Source organism: Mobula hypostoma, chromosome 28, assembly GCF_963921235.1.
Source record: "Mobula hypostoma chromosome 28, sMobHyp1.1, whole genome shotgun sequence".
NCBI lineage: Eukaryota > Metazoa > Chordata > Chondrichthyes > Myliobatiformes > Myliobatidae > Mobula > Mobula hypostoma.
Genome location: NC_086124.1, coordinates 10,360,066 through 10,385,112, shown reverse-complemented (window position 1 = coordinate 10,385,112; position 25,047 = coordinate 10,360,066). Strand labels below are relative to the sequence as shown.

At 44.8% G+C, this 25,047-nt stretch overlaps 1 protein-coding gene across 4 annotated transcripts in view; it reads right to left on the bottom strand.

Annotated features, from left to right (window-relative positions):
* Window positions 1–3,293: 3,293 nt before the first annotated feature.
* LOC134339142 (5-hydroxytryptamine receptor 1D-like) overlaps window positions 3,294–25,047 on the bottom strand; it is a 173,600-nt gene continuing 151,846 nt past the window's right edge. For 2 of the 4 annotated variants that reach the window (XM_063035502.1, XM_063035501.1), the window contains exon 2: window positions 3,294–5,296. In XM_063035502.1, the coding sequence (XP_062891572.1) occupies window positions 4,010–5,140 (1,131 nt within the window). In that variant the 5' untranslated portion in view covers window positions 5,141–5,296 and the 3' untranslated portion in view covers window positions 3,294–4,009. Of the gene's footprint in view, window positions 5,297–10,187; window positions 10,200–10,708; window positions 10,786–25,047 lie in introns of those variants that run through there. The other 2 variants (XM_063035503.1, XM_063035504.1) reach the window with 2 other exon arrangements.

The window sequence follows — 25,047 nt, the reverse complement described above, 5'->3', positions numbered from 1 at the left end:
TCACCTTTCACCCTTCACCTCAAGTTGTAGTGTCACCTAACCTCAGTGGAAAACGCCTGCTTGCATTTACCCTGTCTATACTCCTCATAATTTTGTATACCTCTATCAAATCTCCCCTTAATCTTCTCCGTTCCAAGGAATGAAATCCTAACCTATTCAAGCTTTCCTCATACTCAAGTCCTCCAGTCCCAGCAACATCCTTGCATCTGCAGAATCTCCTGAGTCTCCCACCCTACCTGCCTTATCATCCAGAATATAAAAGGGCTGCAGGGTAGTGTAGCAATTCGCATCACATTATTACAGCACTAGTGACCCAGGTTCAATTCCCACTGCTGTCAGTAAGGAGTTTGTACGTTCTCCCCACGACCACGTGAGTTTCCTCTGGGTGCTCTGGTTTCCTCCCACATTGGGAGGTAGGTTAATTGGTTACATTGGACTGGAAGGGCTTGTAACTGTGATGTATCTCCAAGTTAAAATTAAATTTAGAATTCCAGTAGAAACAAGTTATCTTCAATCCCAAGAGAATGACAAAAGAGGAGGAGATAATTGCACTAGACACCTGTACTTCCAACATACCATTTACTTGCTGAACCTACACACCATTTCTCATTGACTTACATACAAGGACATGCAGTCTGTAAGAACAAACACCAACAACTTTCAATCTGCCACTACCTGTGGAAAGAAAAGTTTTGTTTTTCTAATTTCTTCTACTAAATTAGGTGACCTCAAGCTTCTATATTATATTATACTTCATCCACTGAGTCTTCAACCGCTCATTTACCCTGGCTATATTCCCTCCAAACCTCTCGTCCTCCTTCAGAGAGCCACCAGCTTTGTATCATCTGCAAATTTGGGTACATAGCATTGATTACCACAAAATGATCTGAATCTCAACAGCTGAAGTTGAATATTCTACTGTTTTCCCCACCACTTATGTCAGGCTATGCGATCTGCACTTCCTTGGATTCTCTCTCTGTCCAACTTGTGGGATCTTCTGTAGAAGTCATGGAATTTTTGGGAAGTGACAACCTGGACATCAATCATCTCCAGAGATGCCTCTTTCGAAACGGTGGAAAAGACAAGGTTTCACACCAGTGTGCGAAGCTGCACAGGCCACATTTGATGTAATTTCTGGTCAATTTCAAGAAATGGTTACGGTGGGGGATGGGGAGAGAGAGGAGTGAAGGTATTGGCCACTTGTGCTATTGACAACAAGTTGACCACACTGAAAGAAATTAAAGGTACTGGCACTGGCATCTGGGGAAGGAAGAGCTTCTCATGGGAGATGGGGGAGTGGGTCCTCTGGTAAATAGGGATGTGCGGGTAACAGAAAGCCACCCTCTCATTCGCTACACTGGAGAAAGAGGCCTCTTTCTCTGGGTCAACTCATGTTTATCCCATGTGGGTCCTGACTCCCGATCTACAGTACTGTACAAAAGTCTTAGGCACATATATATAACCAGGATGCCTAAGACTTTTGCACAGTACTATATTTGTCAATGTGGAGCGGAAACCAAGTTCGTAGACCTGGCAGGAGTAAAGGATATTGGGAATAGTGAGGGTGGAGCACCGCAGGAGGAGTCTGGGACAGGTGGCAGGGGCAGTGGGGTGGTGCAAGTGCAGACACGTCCAGTCCTGAGACACCAGGCAAGGTCATCTGATTCCAAACAGTTGGTTTATTGATCATAACAGGATGTCTCTCTAGTGCTTCCTGCTCTCTTCCCTCTCCCTTCCCCTTTTCCCAAACATGATTCCCCTCTCCCTACCCAGAATCAGGTTTATCATCACTCATATGTCATGAAATTTGTTTATTTTTGTGGCAGAGGTACAGTGCAACACATAAAATTACTACAGTACTGTGCAGAAGTCTTAGACATCCTAGCCATATCTATCTATATCTATCTCTGTCTGTCTATCCATCTCTCTCTGTGCTACATATATCTACCTCTCTATATACATATACGTACTTATGTATGTGTACGTATATGTGTGTGTGTGTATATATATATACACACAGCCAAGATTTTTGCACAGTAATGTAGTTCCTGGTGAATCTGTCCAACAGTGAATGTACAACCACTTCCTCACTCAAGGGACTAGTTAAAACTCTATTTGGATCAGCATAATTAAAGACCAACATTCTTATGGTTTGTTCAGGGTGCAGTTAAAATTGCAGTTAGCTGGATGAGGTTAATACCACATGCACACATTGGGCAGGCAATGTACACCCTGGGGTATCGTGGCTCCAATAAGCATTTTACAGCTTCAAAGTTCAACAAGTTCAACACATCAGTCTTGTAGTACATAAAACATTACCGCACACAACACAATACAGGCACTTTGGTCCACAATGTAGTGCTCACCTTTTAATCTACTCTAAGACCAATCTAACCTTTCCCCCCAACATAGTCCTACATTTTTCTATCACCCACATGCCTACCTAAGAGTTTCTTAGAAGTCACTAATGTACTTGCTTCTATCACTAACCCTGGCAGGGCACTCCCCACACTTGCCACTCTCTGCGTAAAAAAGTATACCTCTAACATTCCCCTCATCACCTTCAAATTATGTCCTCTTACATTTCCACCCTGGGGAAAAGTCTCTGGCTGTCCACTCAATCTATACCTCTTATCATCTTGTATGCTTCTATCAAGCTTTAAAGGGTTCCAAACTAAAAAAAAATTAGTAAGCATGCTGTAGGTACAATTATGGGTTAAATTTTGCATTAATAAACATCTGTTCCTGAGGACACAAGGGACAGAGTCAGAATACAGGGACATACATTTAGAATGGAGACGAGGAGGAATTTCTTTAGCCAGAGAGTGGTGAATCTGTGGAATTCTTTGCCGCAAGCAGCTCTGGAGGCCAAAATCTTTATGTATATTTAGGGAAGAGGTTGATACATCCTCGATTGGTCTGGGTTTGAAGGGGGTACGGGGAAGAGGCTGGAGATTGGGGGCTGAGAGGGAAAACGGATCAGCCATGATGGAATAGCAGTGCAGACTCGATGGGCCGAGTGGCCTAATTCTGCTCCTCTATCTTAATGGTCTTATGGTCTATTTATTTAGTAGGCCCATCCGGCCCTTCGATCCACACTGTCCCAGCAATCACTGTCAACCCCGATTCAACCCTAACCTAATCACAGGACAAATTCCAACCACCAATTAACCTACCCAGTACGCATGGGAGGAAACCGGAGCACCCGCGGAAACCCACACGCTTCCCGCGGGAGAACGTGTAGACTCCTTACAGATCACGCCGGAACTGATCTCCGAGCTCCGCTGCCCCGAAGCTGTAACAGCATCGCGCTAATCGTTACGCTACCACGGCGCCCAAAGCATTTGTAAATGCAACCTGCCTGGCCTTCATTTTCTAGAACAAATTAGATTTCTGTTTATTGGTGAAGGAACAAGCAGCCATCGTTGACTACAGAAATATAGCCAGCATTACAAGGAAAATGAGATCATATAGACAAAATAAATATATACGTATGCCTGAAGGGCATCTTTTAAATATGGTATGTATCTTTCTACATTATATTCTTTGAGAACAAAATCTTGTCAAGTCATGCTGGCATAGTGCTATCTAGCTTAGCTTTAAAGATATGTCCTGTATGGCACGTTTCCACAGATGGCAAATTTAACATGTGCATTAAAAGACCATCAATAAAATTAATAAATATTTGAAATTCTAAAGTTTCATGTAGTGCAATTTTAGGATGTCACTTTTTTTGATATTCTGATTAACATTTTTTTTAAATCACACTTACGCACAAAAGCCTAACATAATCTTGCAGCTTCACATCTACTTGACAGGTGCATTGAAGATTCTATGTGCAAATCTCCCTCAAAGCAGAGGGGAAAAACTTAAGTGCTAAAACACACAATCTACACAAACCGGACAAATTAGTGACACCAAAGGGCCGCAGTGCATTGCTCACTCCCAGTTCGTCTCTGACCTTGGCGGCGGCAGGCAAACGCACCGTCCCCACGGGGCTACCTTTCCATCAGCATCTTCTGAAGTGCACGAGCTTCTGGAAGGCTCGCTTGAAGTCCTCGTTGAAAGCCGTGTAGATGACTGGGTTGATGAGGGAATTCAAGTAGCCCAGCCACGTGAAGAAGTCAAAGAGGACTGGGTGGAACGGGCACGCCTCTTTGCAGGTGCCGATTATCAAGGTCACTACGAAGAACGGGAGCCAGCAGAAAATGAAAGCACCCAAGATGATCCCCAAGGTCTTGGTGGCCTTCCTCTCCCTGGCCGCGCAGATCTTCTTTCTCTCCAGCACGCTGTCCGAAACCTTGATCTTGACGTGGTTCAGGTAGACGGGCGATTCGCCGGGGTGAGGGAGGGTCTCCTGGCTGGTGAAGCCAACCGAGCACAGCGAAGATCCTGTGGACCCACTGATCAGCTGAGCAGTGGTGAAGCGCTTCCCAAAGGCAGAGGGCGGCTTCTGAATCCGCGACCTGGCGGCCAGGTAGATCCTGCCATACAGCACAATGAGCAGCAGGCTGGGGATGTAGAAGGCCCCAAAGGTGGAGTAGATGGTGTAGAATATCTGGTCGGTGTTGACCACGCACTCTTTGAGCTCATCCAGGGCTTTCGATTGCCTCCAGAACAGTGGCGGTATGGAGATGGAGATAGAGATGATCCACACCACCGCTATCATCAGGCCTGCCCTGCCCGGGGTGCGGCGTTTGGTGTACTCCAAGGCGTCGGTGATGGCCCAGTATCTGTCCAAAGCAATCACGCACAAGTGCAAGATGGACGCAGTGCAGAACGTGATGTCAGAAGACAGCCAGATGTCGCACATTATCTGTCCCAAGGTCCACGCCTTGATGACGGTGTACACAATGCTGATGGGCATCACCATAATCGCCACCAGGAGGTCTGTCACTGCCAGGGACCCAATGAGATAGTTGGCAGGGGTGTGCAGCTTCCTGGTGAGGCAAATGGTGACCAGCACGAAGGAGTTGGAAAGGATGGTAGCCAGGGTGATGATGCCCAGCACCACAGACACCGAAATCCTCAGCCACAGTCGAGCTTCTTCCTCCCAGCTGCCGTGCATCGCGGTGGAATTTTCTGCAGAGCTGGTCATCACATCTTCAAGGGACGCCGCGGAGTGATTATCGAGGTCCATTGTCAGCGAGCTCCAGTGCGCAGGTCCAAGTAAAACTCATCATTCTTTTCCAACCCGGAGGTAAGTACTATGTTCTCAGCACACATAATACAGTGACAGCTGTTATCGTCGTCGAGACTGCATCCATTGTCTGTTTATAGAAGCAATATTTCATACCTGGTACAGGAAAGAGATAAAACAATTTAGTGGCAGACATTTACAAGGCTATAATCCTAACACATGTCAACATGTGCTAAAATTCTTTGCAGCAATTTGTCCTATCACAATTTGGCATTACCTGAGTAAAGTCAAAAGCATTATATTAAGTGGTTACCTCTGTAATTAAAACTCAAAGAGGACCACAACCTTGTCGTAGGCTTTGGAGGCTTGTATACCTCAATGGTCTAGAGAACTATGTTGGCTAGAGTCAGGGCTTTATGCTTTGGCTTTTGGTAGGGTCACCCATGCCAAACAGGTCAAAGGGTAGAGGACATACTAAGAGTGGTCCACCGGTCCTCCAGGTTTGTGGGTTTAGCTCAGAGCTAACAACCCTGACTAGTAACACAAAATTGTTATGGAAAAGGCATTGAAGAATCCTTGTAGACAGGGATGGAGAGCCTTAATTGCTACCCTAAATACCTGCAACATAACGGGCAAAAAAAAAAGTAATTAAAGATTCACTGACATTGACAGTGTTTAATACAAAAACTATTATGTTCAAAAAGACAGGAATGAACTTGTAATTGTACGGGAGCTCCTAATTCCAAGGATGCCTCACAGACAATTTGTGACGGTCACTCGTGAGTTCAAGTGCAGGAATCAAGGAAGCTTCAGTAATTAAAATAAGACGAAAGATTTATTACAGAAGTTAGCAAGAAAAAAAACTAACGAGAGCTCAGGCAAGCTGTACAGAATCTTGACAAGCTTACATTATTCATGGCACACAGAAGAACTCGGTCTGAGTTATACCAGACAAGGAATTACAGTGAAACGATGGAGAGGGGTTGGAATACCCCCCTAAAATATCCTGAATTCCGGACATTGACAATACTGCGCTAATAAAATTAGCCCAAATTGAATAAAAGTGATAAAAACAAAGAGAGCTCAACAACCCTCATGATCTTAAACGAGACAGCTACAAAACAAAGTGAAAACTGAGAGCCAATGCAAAGACAAGCTATTTAGACCTAAAAGCATTTCGGGATGTATATTGCATGCATTTCTCTGACATTAAATTGAACCTTCGACGAAACAGAATCAGGTTTAATATCACCGGCAAATGTCGTGAAATTTGTTAACTTGGCAGCAGCAGTACAATGCAATACATGATAAAAATAGAAAAAAAATAAATCAATTACAGCAAGTATATATGTGTATGTTAAATAGTTAAATCAAAAATAGTGCAAAAACAGGCAAAAAAAGTGAGGTAGTGTTCATGGGTTCAATGACCATTTAGAAATTGGATGGCAGAGGGGGAAAAATCTGTTCCTGAATCGTTGAGTGTGTGCCTTCAGCCTCCTGATGGTAACAATGGGAAGACTGCATGTTCAAACAATCCAAGAACACATTCCCATGGAGTGACACTGAGAGAAATACAGCCCACATACTAACTGACAAAAAAAACCTTTTCTTTAAAAAAAGGATCCCTGGTTCTGACACAATTAATCTCTGTCGTGCAGCTGCTGCGTGATGTATGAAACTTAGCAGCTAATTAAAAATCTGGTAAAATATTAATGAAATAAGGTTCACACATTCCAGTTGTGTTGTTCGAGGGATAAATATTGGCTAGGGCAGCAGTTCAATGTTTGATCTAACACTAAAGTGCTCCCTGAGCGTCATTCTAGATACTGTAATTAGTCTGATCTGGGACTCAGTTCTTTCAAGTGGGACTTGACCTCATCACTGCTCAGCTTAGAAGCGAGTTCTCCACACTAGACAGAGAAAGTACAGCCACTTGCAATTTTATCCCAAAGCACAATTTTCACTCTCTGACATCCTACTCCACCTGCATATCAAGTCTTCCTGACCAACAGCTTTGACCACTGAAGGCATTCTACTCTGTGAGGGTTAATGTCGTGGAATGGCATTGCACAGCGACAGGCTCTTTGGCTCAGTGAATGTGTGCCTAGGATTCGTCCCGCCTGACACCCTTCCCGATAGCGAGTCTGCACAAAATCTGGGAGGCAGGACAAGGAATGGCTGCTTGTGAGCCCTACGCACAGAAAACTGGAGGAACTCAGCAAGGCAGTCAGCGTCTAAGGAGGGAAATAAACAGCAGCTGTTTCGGGCCGAGACAATTCTGTTGGTGCACCCCGTCTCACACAGAGTCACAGTATAGGAAGCATTCAGCCCGTTAGCAAAACAGACAAAACGCTGGAGGAACTCAGCAGGCCAGGCAGCATCCGCGGAAAAGAGTAAACAGTCGACATTTCGGGCCAAGGCCCGTCGTCAGGAAATCTGCAGATGCTGGAAATCCAAAGCAACATACACAAAAGGCTGGAGGAACTCAGCAGGCCAGGCAGCATCTACAGAAAAGAGTAAACAGTCGATGTTTCGGGCCGAGACCCTTCATCAGGACCCGTCAGCCCATTAGTCCTGTTTTGGATCAGTAACGATCCAGCGAGTGGCGGGGCGGAGATACGTCTCTACCAAAGGAGGTGTAAGGTGCTCCTTCCCTCTGCCAGCCTGCAGGTCACCCTTGGGCAAGGTGTAGCACCTGCTTAGCCCCCCGATCAGGGCCACGTGAAGCCATGAGAGCAGATGGTGGATGGTCGTGTGTGTAGCTGGTGCACATCACAAGTCCTGGTTATGCAACCACTGACGCCAGGCAGACAATCTCTGAAGAGTATTGATAATGGCTGGGGTCACCCGTCTTGTAAAGACACTGCTCAGAAGGAGGCAATGGCAAACCACTTCTGTAGAAAAATTTGCCAAGAACAATCATAGTCATGAGACCATGATCGCCCACATCTTATGACATTGCAGATAATGATGATGTCATACACCATGACACATAATGATGATGTCATATGACAGCGCATAAGGATGCTGATGGTGATGAATAACCAAGTCAATCAATTCTACCATCTGCCCTGCTCCACCATCTTTCATTTCCGCCTGATCAAGTTTCGGGTTTTAAAAAAACAGGTAACAGAAAACATCAATGGCAGTGACAAAATAAAATGAATTATTTGAGAAGCTCAGCAGATCCTCTGGCACTTGTGGGCAGAATGATGGTGAAGCGACTCAAATCATTGACCGTCCAAATCACAGAGGTTGCCTGACCTTCAGCCGGTTTTAAGCTCCAGATTCCAGCATCTGCAGTCGCTTCTATTTCCATCACGTGATCCGCTTTCTTACTTTTAAACCTTTAAAAATAAACTGCATTTAAAAGCATCACCAACTTTATCAAAAAAACAAAATCAAGAAAAGCACAATTTTTGGCCTGCACAAAAAATCCTGGAATTAAACACAAAAAAATACTCTGCAGATGCTGGGGTCAAAGCAACACGCACAACACGCTGGGGGAACTCAGCAGGTCGGGCAGCATCTTAATCCTGGAAATAATGTAGATAGAGTTTACCAATGAGGCCTCAGTCAGTCAGGGTCGAACATGGATGTTGTGTCCTAGCTGTCTAGATATGCAAGCCAGGACAGTGCGATATGGAGAGCAAACTGTTGCCCATGTAGCAAGCTCCCCCTCTCCATGCATCTGATGAACCCAAAGGAATGGCAGAGACCAACACGGTCTGGTACCAGGAGTTGCCAGTCAGCATTGAACTCGCTGCCTTAGGGACTCCGTCTCCGGATTTTCCCCTCAAGGTTTACTCCCAAAGCCTTCCCCAAGAGTGAGTACAGCCGCAAGGCAGCGGAGGTTTGACTTTTCCTTCTCCTAGATGAGCTGCCCATCATGGCTGACGAGCCCCCCATCTGCCTGAAGCCGCCAGTTACCTGTCTTTGCCCTGTCTCCTGTCAGTAGCATCGGTTCTGCCGGGCTTAGTAGCTAAGCCAGACGTGAAGGCCAGGAGCTGGCCTTGGTTGTCAGAGGCTAGTTGGGACGCACGCCATTGGGAGCATTTAATAGGTTGTGGGAGCTTATCTCCATGGCCTCTCCCGGACGATGACAACCTTAAGGAAGCAGCGAACGTCCAGCCGCAAATCATAAGCACAAGGGGTTTTGCAGACGCTGGAAATCCAAAGAAACACACACAAAATGTCGGAGGAACTCAGCAGGCCAGGCAGCACCTGTGGAAATGAATAAACAGTTAACGTTTCAGGCAGGGACTCTTACTCAGGACTGGGATCTTAGAGCAGTGATTCAATTCTCCAACGTTTCTGAACAAAGATAGACAAAAAAAAAATCTCAATACCTATTCAGGGCCACGGAGGTTTAACGTGAACTTGTCTGCTGGAAGGTTTTGGTTACGAGGGCAAACAGTTTATGTTCTTATCTTAGGTGCTAATCAAAATCCGAATGAAGCATTAATAGAAAATACTGTATCCCGGTTTCTACTGGAAGATGATTCCAGTGGCTTGGATTCGTAGAGAAGGCTTCTTCAAAAATCCACCCTGACAGTGGGCATTTGAAATCCGTCGAAACAAAATCCAATCTAGAGGGAAGTGAGCCGTCGGATTCCATGAAGCCTTTCCCCACACAAAAATAAAAACTACACGGGAGAAAGCAGAATCATTTCGCTTACCCAGTCCGATATACACGCGGCTCCAGAGTCTGGAATCCGGCTGAATTAATGGTAACTGTCTTCTGAGCTTTTGAGGTCGCTCCAAACGACCCAAACAGCTCTTCGGACAACTAGGACTGAACAGTGCCAGTGATACCCTCACCCCGAGAACGAATCATTCAACATATATCACAAAATCTCTTTTTTTTAAAAAAAAACCCTCCACTTTAAGGGATTGCGAACGAAATCCAGGCTTTCACAATCGTGTGTTTTGAGTCTGCAAGCCCCATCAACCGCGTTATAACTGAAAAATTGCTGAATTAAATATTCATTCAGCGCAATTCTCTCTCCAAAGAGAGAGAGAGAGAGAGAAAGCCGCCCACCCCTACCTTCCAGCGCAGGAATAGCTATCTCTCTCGGTCGAGAGGTGGCGGGCTAACGACGGAGTTTCCACTTACGAGGTGACATCGAATCCGGCAAAGAATACAAACTGAGTGAGGGACGGGCGCACTTTCAAAGCCTCCATGCTAATTTTAAGTTTATTTAGAATGGCTTACGGCATTATTAGAAAGTGGGAAATGACGCGATTAAGTAGATTTGATGGAAAGCGAAATTACAGTGTGCGAAGTTATAATGCAGAAAAAAAACCAGAGCGCCGTTGCAGGGATGTACCATTCGCGGATGAAACGGAGTGTCAGGTGCTGAACCGAGTCCGGCGCCTGTACACGTGGATGTCTCAGTTACCGATCACCGTAAGAGAACGATGTAATGAAAGTTACAAAGAAAAAGAGTAAATAAAAAGTAGTGTCGAAATGTCCAATTATTTAAGAAGCGATTCTGTACAATTGGTTAACCTGTATTGTAGGCGCTAGTGAAATGTACACTTGCGCAGTGTTTTTTTTGCACTCACCAACAATGCCTTTTCTCTTCAGTGTTTTATCCCTTCTCTCCTCCAGCCCAGAAGTTTGCTAAACGGATTTGGAGTCTTGGCGAAGCTTGCTTTCTGGTCGGCAGGCGTACTTTCCGCTTCTAAAGGGTCGCTGGTCGGGCGATGGATAGCGTTTGGTAGCCCCTGGGGGGGAAGAGGGGGAGAGAGGGGCCAGCTTCACCACTCTCCCGCCTTGCGGACTCCTGATCAGAGATGGTCCTTAAATCAAAACCCGAGCGCGCAGTAAAGCGAGAAGAATTTGGTTTTCTCTTCATATCAGACACCAGGCAGAGGAGACAAGACTGGCTCGTTTCTGCTGTGGTTACAGTGTAGCGGATCCCGCTGACGAGTCGAACTTGCCTCACGTTGTAGAGTAACACGGACCCCGCGCCAAGCAGCACCGAGCGGCTGAGCGAGAAGCACCGCTCGCAGCCCCCTTATCCGCGGAGAAACAGGCACGGTCCACCCGGGCATTCCGTGCGGGCAGTATCCCGCGGTTCTATCGGCGGGGTGCGAGGGAGGCAGCGCCTTTAAACACGTGCATAGGACGGCCGGCAGGAGCCGAGTTCGCGCACGACCTTCCGAAACCCCGGCGCCGACAGAGATGCACCGAATCGCCGCAGGAACTCTTCCCGATGGCCCTTTTCGTCTTATCGGAGTAAATGTAAATGTACAGCGCGATACAATACACCCCAGCCGGCTACACGGGTGGGGTGGAGGGGCTGAAAACTGCTTCTGGGATCTTGCTGTGCCGGCACTTTCTTCCCGCCGGTGCCTTGACAGACGTGAAGCCCTTTGGGAGGGCGAGGTCATGAACTGGGCTGTTCATTTTTTTTTAAAAATCGTTTTACCTGGCGATCTGGTCTTCTCTTGCAAGATAAACTAATTAGCCCGTGGTAGCTGATAATTACCTCCTGGCAGACTAGTCAGTTAGCGAGTGGTTATCACACTGTCGCTCCTTCCCGGTGTTTGCTCCGTCACGTTTGTTACCACCTTGCAATGTTATCTGAAGGGGGTTTCTCCTAATCAGAGTTATAAATTTGCAAGAGAGATATCGCAGTTACAACAATGATTGCAACTCGCTCTATTTTGATAGAATCGATTATATTTTCTTTATATTGTTTGCGGGAATTGTCACCCAATTCTTGAGCAACAGTTACAGTCACAGGGTCGGTGTGTACGTGAACTGGCTGCCACGGCTCCCCGCTGGGTAGTTTATGAAACACTTTATTGATTTTTGCTTTCTGATAGAAAAGTGAGTGAAAATAAATAGAATTATGTTTGTTTGGCTATTGAATTTGGCTGCAATTTCCTAAATCAATAATAGTCACTAAATAAGGGCTGAAATTGTTTTTGTATTAGCGGGCTTGGGTGATCGCAAGATGTCCCAGGACATTCTCCAGGCATCTGACGTGCAGTCACTGAAATTCAGGAAACGTGCACAGGGAGATCCCACAGTTATGACTGTTGACTGAGGGATAATTGTTCAGGAGAGCAGTGAAGTTAAGAAGCATTTCCAGCCATTTCCACTCTCACCGTCCCACCAGCAGGAAAGAGGCAGGTTGATTTCTGCAGCACAAGAGGTATTGCACATGCCGGAAATCCAGAGCAAGACACACAATGTGCTGGAGGAAATCAACAGGTCAGGCAGCATCTATGGATGGGAATAAACAGTCGATGTTTCAGGTCGAGACCCTTTATCAAGGCTTCAGGTTGTTTCCTGCACGCTGGATGATCTTTCATTGATCCTGTTATAGTTACTATTCTAAAGATTTGCCGAGTATGCCAGCAGGAAAATAAATCTCAGGGTTGTATATGGTGTGTACATATATGTACTTTGATAATAAAATTTACTTTGAACCTTGAGCTGCTTTGTCCTTCAGTACAATGAGTAGCATATTTTACTTTCTGTCATAGATTATTTATAGGCATCCGTTAGTCTCGTGAGACCGTGGATTTGCACCTTGGAAGGTTTCCAGGGCGCAGGCCTGGGCAAGGTTGTATGGAAGACCGGCAGTTGCCCATGCTGCAAGTCTCCCCTCTCCACGGCACCGATGTTGTCCAAGGGAAGGGTATTAGGACCCATACAGCTTGGCACCGGTGTCGTCGCAGAGCAATGTGTGGTTAAGTGCCTTGCTCAAGGACACAACACGCTGCCTCAGCCAAGGCTCGAACTAGCGACCTTCAGATCACTAGACCGACGCCTTAACCACTTGGACACGTGCCAACACATAGATTAACACTGTAAGGAAATGGCTTGTCATATGAAAAGGGTTTGATTACTCTGGGGCTGTATTCACTAGAGTTCAGAAAAATGAGGGCTGACCTAATTGAAACCTATCGAATGGTGAAAGGCGTTGATAGAGTGGATGTGGAGGGAATGTCTCCTATGCAGCGAGAGTTTAAGACCAGAGAATCACAGCCTCAGAATAGAGGGGCGTCCTTTTAGAATGGAGATGAGGAAGAATTTCTTTAGCCAGAGAGTGGTGAATCTGTAGAATTCATTGCCACAGGCAGCCATGGAGTCCAAGTTTTTATGTATATTTAAGGCAGAGGCTGGTAGATTCTTGATTGGTCAGGGCATGAAGGGATACAGGAAGAAGGCAGGAGATTGTGGCTGAGAGGGAAATTGGATCAGCCATGATGAAATGGCAGAGCAGACTTCATGGGCCAAATGATCTAATTCTGCTCCTATATCTTATGGTGTGATGGAAACAGCTCTTGGTCCAAACTGGTCCACGCCGACCAAGGTGCTGATTTAAGCCAGTCCCATTTGCTGGTGTTGACCCATATCCTCCTAATACTTTCCTATCTGTGTACCTATCCAAATGTCCTTGAAATGTTATTGCACCTGCCTGAACCACTTTGTCTAGCATCCTGATTATTTTAAAAACTGTGGCACAAAGGACTTCACCCTTGGAGGAGGATATAACAGTGGTGAGAGGGAGGCATGGGCCAGTAACTGTTAAGGGCATTAAGAATGAGTGAAGCTGTGGAATGAATCCCTTGAAAATAAGCAAATGTAATTTCCTGTGCATTGGGGAATATTCTTCCCTGCTGCATCACAGTTTTACAACATAAGATATAGAAATCTACAGCACATTACAGGCCCTTCGGCCCACAATGTTGTGCCGACCATGTAACCTACTCTAGAAACTGCCTAGAATTTCCCTACCGCATAGCCCTCTATTTTCTAAGCTCCATGTATGTGTCTAAAAATCGCTTAAAAGACCCTATCGTATCCGCCTCCACCACCGTTGCTGGCAGTGCATTCCACGCACCCACCATTTATCTCTGACATCTCCCTTGTACCTACTTCCAAGCACCTTAAAACTATGACCCCTCACTTTAGCTATTACAGCCCTGGCAAAAACCCTCTGGCTAGCCACACGATCAGTGCCTCTCATCATTTTATACATCTCTATCAGGTCACCTCTCATCCTCCATCGCTCCAAGGAGAAAAGGCCAAATTCCCTCACCCTATTCTCATAAGGCATGCTCTCCAATCCAGGCAATCCTTGTAAATCTCCTCTGCACTCTCTCTATAGTATCCACATTCTTCCTGCAGTGAGGTGCCCAGAATTGAACACAGTCCTCCAAGTGGGGTCTAACAAAGATCTTATACAACTGTAACATTACCTCACAGCTCTTGAACTCAGACCCATGGTTGATGAATGCCATCAGATCATGCATCTTCTTAACAACACTGTCAACCTGTGCAGCATCTTTGAGTGTCCTATGGACATGGACCCCAAGATCCAAGGTGACAAGTTCTATTTTGGATCATATGTCCCTCAACTTGTTTTCATGTCAATATGTTTACTTTCATTTTTTTTTTAAATTCAGAGCTACCGCACAGTAACAGGACATCCCAGCCCAATGGGCACCCGTCACCCAATCACACCCATGTAACCAATTAGCCTGCTGTAGAGCGCTGTGCTGACCGCTACACTACCATGGCACGCACACACACAATTACTTCCATGTGACCAATTAGCCTTCTGACCGGTACGTCTAGACTGTGGGAGGAAACCCACGCGGTCATGGGGAGAACGTACAAACTCCGTACAGACAGTGGCGGGAATTGAACCTGGGTCGCTGTTGCTGTAATAGTGCTACTCAAACCGCTACACTATCATGCCAGAAGATTTGTTTTGTCATGCAAGTTATGAATAATTTACATTAATTCAAGTTTATGTGATTTATTCTTGTAATATACTGTACTGCAGGTGCAAAAATGTAATTTTTGTGGTGCTTATACTCTTCATTTGAATGCCCTTGATTAAACTTGAACTTGAAATAATGAATTGCCAATTTTTTACTTCTCGCTTGAGGGTAGTTTCAATCTCCATTCCCCCCCTCCCCCCCCCAGGAGATTCCATCTTCCGATCAGGCATCAGCTGATTTCCCAAGATCCAGCTAAGAGTGATCACTCCTGGACTACTACCCACTGATAAGGCATCTGAAATGGAGTAATTATGCATTGTTGAAGCATCAATCAGAAGTTAATTTCAAACTCTCTTAAAGAATAAAGTGAGCTAAAGTGTTTACATTATGCCACCGACTGAGTTTATTGTTAATAAAAAGAAAACGGTGGATTCCGGTTAATTGGGGCAGAGCGGGATCAGTACATTTTGGCCCAATTCAGCGGCTGCCACATTTAGCCGAAGTTTCATGGAAATAGTTAAAGATTTAAAAAAGACAAACTATCATTTAAACACATAGGAGATTAGTGTGCAAACTTAAAGCACACGGTATTGGGGGTAAGGTATTGGTGTGGGTGGAGAATTGGTTAGCAGACAGGAAGCAAAGAGTGGGAATAAACGGGACCTTTTCAGAATGGCAGGCGGTGACTAGTGGGGTACCGCAAGGCTCAGTGCTGGGACCCCAGTTGTTTACAATATATATTAATGACTTGGATGAGGGAATTAAATGCAGCATCTCCAAGTTTGCGGATGACACGAAGCTGGGTGGCAGTGTTAGCAGTGAGGAGGATGCTAAGAGGATGCAGGGTGACTTGGATAGGTTGGGTGAGTGGGCAAACTCATGGCAGATGCAATTTAATGTGGATTAATGTGAAGTTATCCACTTTGGTGGCAAAAATAGGAAAACAGATTATTATCTGAATGGTGGCCGATTAGGAAAAGGGGAGGTGCAACGAGACCTGGGTGTCATTATACACCAGTCATTGAAAGTGGGCATGCAGGTACAGCAGGCGGTGAAAAAGGCGAACGGTATGCTGGCATTTATAGCGAGAGGATTCGAGTACAGGAGCAGGGAGGTACTACTGCAGTTGTACAAGGCCTTGGTGAGACCACACCTGGAGTATTGTGTGCAGTTTTGGTCCCCTAATCTGAGGAAAGACATCTTTGCCATAGAGGGAGTACAAAGAAGGTTCACCAGATTGATTCCTGGGATGGCAGGTCTTTCATATGAAGAAAGACTGGATGAACTGGGCTTGTACTCGTTGGAATTTAGAAGATTGAGGGGGGATCTGATTGAAACGTATAAGATCCTAAAGGGATTGGACAGGCTAGATGCAGGAAGATTGTTCCCGATGTTGGGGAGGTCTAGAACGAGGGGTCACAGTTTGAGGATAGAGGGGAAGCCTTTTAGGACCGAGGTTAGGAAAAACTTCTTCACACAGAGAGTGGTGAATCTGTGGAATTCTCTGCCACAGCAAACTGTTGAGGCCAGTTCATTAGCTATGTTTAAAAGGAAGTTAGATATGGCCCTTGTGGCTACAGGGGTCAGGGGGTATGGAGGGAAGGCTGGGTTCTGAGTTGGATGATCAGCCATGATCATAATAAATGGCGGTGCAGGCTCGAAGGGCCGAATGGCCTACTCCTGCACCTATTTTCTATGTTTCTATGTTTCTATAACAAATTATTTATTTAAATGAAATATAAAACAAATTAGAACACAATCAATACTACTACATTATTATAAAACTGTGTATTAGTTCCTGATAGTTATTGAAGGAGGTATTAATCCAATGTTCTCTGCTGTACTATTTTGATTGACTGGTAATATACAAAATTAGCGCAGATACCTAGCGGAGATAATGGACTGCCTTCATACAATGCTTTCGACAATTGCATCCTCTAAAGCTTCATTTTCATTGTAACATTTAAGTTGATCGTCAATATCTTCAAGTTCTTCATCGTTCCTAACTTGCTGAAGCAGTGGAATTGTTTCCTTTTCACTCCCAGCCCTGTCTGGCATCTCTCAGCCTGAATGCTTGAAACCGCAGTGAGCGAAGCAGTTCTGAATTGCCTTTCTGCTTATTCCTCACAGACTATCAGTGACAAAAATCAAAGCTTCTTGAACACAAGCACACATGACTGATGCTATGAAATACTGTTTGCTCTAAGCGGAGTGTGGTGTCTAATGGCCACACAAGTGCACGCGTTTGACACCAGTTAGAAACTCTGCAGCAGCAGTCTCCTGCCCCAATTTAGTGGCATAGTGTCCCAAATAAACAAAGGGAATCCTGGCTATTTTCACAATTACTTTTTGCTCTTTAGGAGTTGTCCCAAATAAGAGGCTGTCCCAATTAAATGATGGAATCCACTGTATTTAAGGAGATATAAAACGAGCTGCAGGAGGAACTCAGCAGGCCAGGCAGCATCTGTGGAGGGAAATGTATTATCAACATTTCAGTCATGATACATTAAGCGTCTCGACCCAAAACATCAACTAACCATTTCTCTCCACGGAATCTCTTACCCCAGATTCCAGCATCTGCAGTCCCTCGTGTTTTTATGCAAAGTGATTGCTAGGGAACAGTTCAGCATTATCAGAGATTAGGAGACATTTGCAATCTCTTGTGTAAAGCTATAAACAGTAATAAGATTAGATGAAACAAATATGTTATTTGATATCTGTTGTTCCTAGTTACGGACTGTAAATGTCACTGAACAATATTTGATTTCCATTTAATATATTGGGACATGATTTTTTTTGTATACCTGAACGATGGAAGTCTTAATTGCTTTTTATTTTGTGTAGCTGTTTTGTGTGATCTGTCTGGGATTTCTTTGCTTTGAACTTAAAAAGAAAAAAGGCAGATATGATTTTTAGAATAACACTGAAGATAAAGGCAGTCTTTGTTATTTATGTGAAAATGGATCAGCTGCTTTGGGGGGAGGAGCGCATTCCTGATGAGATCCTTCAGTTTTGTGTAAATGCTTGCATGTTTACATTTTCCCAATGAATGTGGTGATGTTTCGGGATTTGGGTGGTAGACCTGCCTTATAGACATAAAGTCTTATTGCTTCTGGCTAAAAAAACTGCAGTTGCAGGAAATCGAAAATGAAATTTGGAAATGTTTAGTAGGCTAGGCAACATCAGTGGGGAGCAAAACAAAGTTAATGGAAGACCTACCTACTCCTCAACAGTAGCTCTGTTTCTCCACAGATGCCTCTTGGCCCGGTGAGTATTTCCATTGTTTTTGTTAAAAACTTATCGATTCCTGGCCAGGTACAATTTTAACGTAACTGGGTGACTGTCGGATCTTATTCGGTATTGTTAAAAGTGTACTTAAGCATCCATTCGGGTAATGCTAGAATAGTAGTCTGTGCCTTTAAGGGAGATGGTGATGTCATTAGGCACATGCGGGATAGTAGGGAGACCATTTTGCTTTCTGCTGAAGATGCTGGTGGGGCGTTGGATTTGGGTTCCTCCCCGAGACTGGGCATGGTGAGGAAAGGTGAGCATTAATTTACAATATCCATGTGAATTCGTTTATGCTTGTTGGCGAATCGAGAATATCAGTAATTTGACATGTTTTACATGTGGATGCTTTAGATTTCCACGAGTGAAGGAATCGAGGCTGGATAGCGTGGCTTATACGAAGTTCCTCACCATCCAAGTAGGTCAGTCTTCCTGTAATTTAACTACCAGGCAATATCCTGTAAAAGTTGTGCCAAAGTGTACCTTTTGTCTAACTTTATTGTATCAGGACTGATTGTGCATGTAACCGCGTAACATGAATGTTTAGTCTCTGTTCGGAAGTTCAGCTCGTGTGTACGTCTTAGATGAGATGTATTCGCTTACATTTTTCAGTGTTACGTATAAGATACAGGGTTGGGGGGATTCTAATGTTGTTTGTATTGTGTTCCTTCAGAATTGCCACTACCGTATTAGTTCTGGTATTTTTATACTGCATACATAATTCTGTTCATACACAAGGGTGTGGATCGAAAGTTAAACTGAGATTGCACTGGCAAGAACTGGTTGTAAATTCGTTCGTTTTGTTTTGCGACCCTCTTCTGGCACTTTAACATCTAAAACAGATAAAGGAATTAAAACCCGAAAAAAGTATTTGTTGTCCTGAGTGTGTACTTTTCCCCAGGCTACAAAATTAACATTGTCCTGCACAGTGTACTTACTGGCAATCAACCCCAGTAGCACTGAAAATGAGCAACTTTAAAAGTGTTACATTTCAAATTAAAACTTTTTGAGGATCTTCCCTTCTGTTCCGTTTTTCATTCCTTCCCTTCATCCATTCTTTCCTTGTCTCTCTGTAAATTTCTTCCTGAACTTGACTTTGATCCCTCACACATTGTTTACATTAAATATCATCATCATTTATGTACCATGTCATACGACACAGGCAACCATGGTCTTTGACCATAATTGTACTTGACAAATATTTCTACAGAAGTGGTTTGCCATTGCCATCTTCTGGGCAGTGACTTCACAACATAGGTAACCCCAGCCATTATCATTATATATACTAGACACTAGAATACTACAGCACAGTACAGGGCCTTCGGCCCTTGATGTTGTGCCGACCTATATATTCCTTAAAAAAAAGTACAAAACCCACACTACCGCGTAACCCTCTATTTTTCTTTCATCCATGTGCCTGTCCAAGAGGCTCTTAAATATCCCTAATGTTTTAGCCTCCACCACCATCCCTGGCAAGTCATTCCAGGCACCCACAACCCTCTGTGTATAAAACTTACCCCTGATGTCTCCCCTAAACTTCCCTCCCTTAACTTTGTACATTTACCCTCTGGTGTTTGCTATTCATGCCCTGGGAAACAGGTACTGGCTATCCACCCTATCTATGCCTCTCATAATCTTGTAGACCTCTATCAAGTCCCCTCTCATCCTTCTACGCTCCAAAGAGAAAAGTCCCAGCTCTGCTAACCTTGCCTCATAAGACTTGTTTTCCAATCCAGGCAACATCCTGGTAAATCTCCTCCGCACCCTTGCCATAGCTTCCATTTTTCATTCTTTCCCTTCATCCATTCTTTCCTTGTCTCTCTGTAAGTGTCTTCCTGTACTTTGATCCCTCCCACACTGTTTACATTAATTATCATCATTATGTACCATGTCATATGACGTAGGCAGAGATTGTCTGCCTGGCGTCAGTGGTCGCATAATCAGGACTTGTGATGTGCACCAGCTGCTCATACGACCATCCACCACCTGCTCCCATGGCTTCACATGATGCTGATCTGGGGGCTAAGCAGGTGCTACACCTTGCCCAAGGGTGACCTGCAGGCTAGCTGAGGGAAGGAGCCTCCTTTGGTAGAGACGTATCTCCACCCTCCCACCCATTACATTAATTCTGTAATCAATTTTACAATCTTTTATCAGTTGATTTAATGGGATGTCCAATTATTTGTTTTTATTCACAGGGATCCCAGGTACACAGTAGTCCTTTCTGCAAAAGATCATTAAAAGGAAGATGCACATGGATAGTCAGTCTTCATCCGAGATCCCCACCACCCAGACCATGCTCTTTTTTCACTGCTGGCAAGATACAAGAGCCCCAGGACTTGCACTGTTAGGGCATATTCTGGAGTTGATTATATCACAAAATAGTAAGTTCAGCGACCAATCTTTAGACCTGAACATGGAGTTGTGGACACCAATTAATTGATAAACCAGACACTGCTGATTAACGCAACACACACAAAATGCTGGTGGAACGCAGCAGGCCAGGCAGCGTCCCTAGGAAGAGGTACAGTCGATGTTTTGGGCCGAGACTCTTCATCAGGACTAACTCATTGAAGAGCAAGTAAGAGATTTGAAAGTGGGAGGGGGAGGGGGAGATCCAAAATGATAGGAGAAGACAGGAGGGGGAGGGAAGAAGCCAAGAGCTGGAAAGTTGATTGGCAAAAGGGATACAAAGTTGGAGAAGGGGGAGGATCATGGGACGGGAGGCCTAGGGATAAAGAAAGGGGGAGGGGAGCCCAGAGGAAGGTGGAGAGCAGGTAAGGAGTGATTGTGAGAGGGACAGAGAGTGAAGAAAAAAGGGGGGAATAAAAATAATAATAAGTAAGGGATGGGATAAGAAGGGGAGGTGGAACATTAAGGGAAGTTGGAGAAGTCAATATTCATGCCATCAGGTTGGAGGCTACCCAGACGGAATATAAGGTGTTGTTCCTCCGACTGGAATGTGGCTTCATCTTGACAGTAGAGGAGGCCGTGAATAGACATATCAGAATGGGAATGGGACATGAAATTAAAATGTGTGGCCACAGGGAAATCCTGCTTTCTCTGGCGGAATGAACGTAGGTGTTCAGCGAAACGGTCTCCCAGTCTACGTCGGGTCTCACCAATATATAGAAGGCCACACCGGGAGCACCGGACGCAGTATATCACCCCAGCCGACTACACCTGCTATGCCTGTCCTTACATTTCCTCCCTCACCACCATTCAGGGCCCCAGACAGTCCTTCCAGGTGAGGCGACACTTCACCTGTGAGTTGGCTGGGGTGATATACTGCTATGGTGCTCCCAGTGTGGCCTTCTATATATTGGTAGAGACCCAATGCAGACTGGGAGACCGTTTCACTGAACACCTACGCTCTGTCCGCCAGAGAAAGCAGGATCTCCTAGTGGCCACACATTTTAATTCCACGTCCCATTCCCATTCTGACATGTCTATCCATGGCCTCCTCTACTGTCGAGATGAAGCCACACTCAGGTTGGAGGAACAACACCTTATATTCCGTCTGGGTAGCCTCCAACCTGATGGCATGAACATCGACTTCTCAAACTTCCGCTAATGCCCCTCCTCCCCTCCTTACCCCATCCCTTATTTATTCTTATTTTTATTCCCCCTTTTTTTTTCTTCTCTCTGTCCCTCTCACAATAACTCCTTGCCTGCTCTCCATCTTCCTCTGGGCTCCCCTCTCTCCTTCTTTCTCTCTAGGCCTCCTGTCCCATGATCCTCCCCCTTCTCCAACTATATCCCTTTTGCCAATCAACTTTCCAGCTCTTGGCTGCATCCCTCCTCCTCCTGTCTTCTCCTATCACTTCGGATCTCCCCCTCCCCCTCCCACTTTCAAATCTCTTACTATCTTTTCTTTCAGTTAGCCTTGACGAAGAGTCTCGGCCTGAAACGTCGACTGTACTTCTTCCTATAGATGCTGCCTGGCCTGTCGTGTTCCACCAGCATTTTGTGTGTGTTGCTTGAATTTCCAGCATCTGCAGATTTTCTTGTGTTTGCACTGCTGATTAACATTCATTTTCGATGTCTGGAGTGTGTGTGCAAAGAAGGAGGTGTGAAAATTATATGTAATTCAAAGGAAGCATTGTATATAGAATTGTCCTTTGAACTTTAGCATACAAAATATCATGTAATATTGGGTCAAACAGGCCTTTTCCTCCTGGAGTGTCTCATTTTGATGAATAAAGTACTTGTGTATCCATTAGCTACTGTGTCTCTTCAGCAACTTTGTTCATGTTACGACAACACCACCAGGTTCAAGAACAGCTACTACCCCTCAACCACCAGGCCCTTGAATTGAAGGAGATAACCGCACTAAATTGCCCCACCAATGATCTCACTTTAGTGACATTTTAATCTCATGTTCTTGTTATTTATTGCTACTTATTTATATTTGCATTTTCACAGTTTATTGTCTTCAGCGTTGATATCTCATTGATCCTGTTATAGTTACTTTTCTGTGGAGTTGCTGAGTATGCCCATAGGAATCTCAGGGTTGTATATGGTGACATGTGCATACTTTAATAATAAACTTTGAACTTTAAACCTATTTAAGTATCCTATAGAGCAACAAATGAAAGTATCCTGACTGGCTGCGTCATGGTCTGGAACAGCAATTCGGATGTGCAGGAACATAAGAAGTTGCAAAGAGTAGTGGGTTCTGCTTAATTACAACAGAGGCACATCCCTCCTCACCAGTGGTAGTATCTACAATGAGGGGCTGCCTCAGTAAGGCAACACCCATCATCAAAGATCGCCAGCGTTCGGGCTATGCCACCTTCTTGCAGCTACCCACTGGGCAAAAAGGTACAGGAATCTGGAATCCTGCACCATCAGCATCAAGAGCAGCTACTTCCTTTCGACCACTCAATTCTTGAACCAACCAGCACAACCGTAATCACTATCTCAATATGGCAGCACAGTGACCGCTTTGATCACTTTTGCACTACAATGCACTCTGTGTTCCAAACGCGTCCTTTCTTGCAAAAATTGTATTTAATATACAGTATGTTTTTCCTGTGACTGCTACCTATCTGATGGCCTGTGCTTGTGATGCTGCTGCAGGTGCGTTTTTCATTGTACCTGTGCGTACATGGACTGGTGCGTATGCCGGTAAACTTGACCTTGGCAATGGTAGATGCTGTTGGATGCTATCTCGCCAGAGTATCTGGACCAATTCTAATGACAGGTACAAAGGGACAGAGTACAGCCCACTGGGTTAATGTGCCACATGGAGGACAAACATTTTTATCTTGAGCTACAAATATGGAGCATGTTTCCTTCTCAACCATCCAGCCCGTTGGGAAATGCGTGCTGATCATCAAGTGTGTAACTTATTGTAACTTATACCATAAGACATTAGGAGCAGAATTAGACCATTTGACCCATTGTGTCTGGTCCGCCATTTCATTGTGGCTGATTTATTTTATGTCTCAACCCCATTCTCCTGCCTTCTCCCCTTAACCTTTGACACTCTTGCATGTCAAGAACCTGTCAACCTCCACTTTAAGTATACCCAATGACTTGGCCTCCATAGCTGTCTGTGGCAATGAATTCTACAGATTCACCACCCTCTGGCTAAAGAAATTGCTCCTCATCTCTGCTGTAAGGGGGTCTCCTTGTATTCTGAGGCTGTGCCCTCTGGTCCTTGACTCCTCCACTATAGAAAACATCCTCTCAACGTCCACTCTACCTTGGCCTTTCAATATTCGATAGGTTTCAATGAGATTCTCCCTCATTCTTCTAAACTCCAATGAGAATAGGCTCCTCATATGTTAACCCATCCATTCCTGGGAGTATTTGGTAATGTAGGTAATGAAACTGCTACCACTAAACCATCTCACCTTGTCCTGTCACACACATTCCCTTTGTTTTACACTGCCCTTCCCCCACCTTCCCTTCAATTGCATCTCTTTTCCCTGGTTCCGATACAGGATTTCTTTCCACAGACATTGCCTCACTTGACGAGTTTTTCCATATTTTCTGTTTTTGTTGCGCCTTCTGTTATTTCTGTTATTATTTCACTTTTCCGTCCATATTGCGAGGGGCTACTCCAATGCTTATGTTGACCCCAGTACGTATTCTTTTAGAAACACATGCTGAAGGGTCTCGGTCGACTGTTTATTCCTTTTTTGATAGATGCTGCCTGATCTGCTGAGTTCCTTCAAATGCTCATCCTACATTAACCCTTTCATTTCTGGGATCAGTCTCGTAAACCTCCCCTGGACTCTTTCCAATGCCAGTGGATCTCTTGCTATACAAGGGACCCAAAACTGTTCAGAATGTGGTCTGACCAATTTACACAATATATCCCCTAATGTGAGACATTGAGGGGGAATCTTCCTAATGTAGCGTCATTCCACTAGTCTCTGGGACCATTCTTATTTACTCTATAGAATGTTGAAAGATGTTAGATCGAATCTTCGGCAAAATCATTACTCTGATGGCCAATGGCAGCAATGGTAGCAATGGAGAGTGTGTGGAAGAGATTGTTCCAAGGCAGTTGCCAGGAATGGTAGCTTGTAGCCAAGGGAAAGGGGAGGCCGAGGCTGAGGGAAGACTTGATTGAGGATTATAAAATAATGCAGGGGTTTCACATAGCAGACAATTCAACATCCAAGGACACAGATTTACAGAAACGAAGACTAGACGGGCAGATAAAAGCTTCCTCAGAGGTTGCCCCTCACTGGCTGATTGGGTCGGAGAGGCAGAAATCCTCTTTGTTTAAGCCCTTTACAAATGTGCAGTACCATGCAAAGGTCTTGGGTATATGTATAGCTAGGGTACCTAAGACATTTGTACAGCACTCTATGTGTCAACGTGGAGCAGAGAGCAAGTCTGTAAGTCCA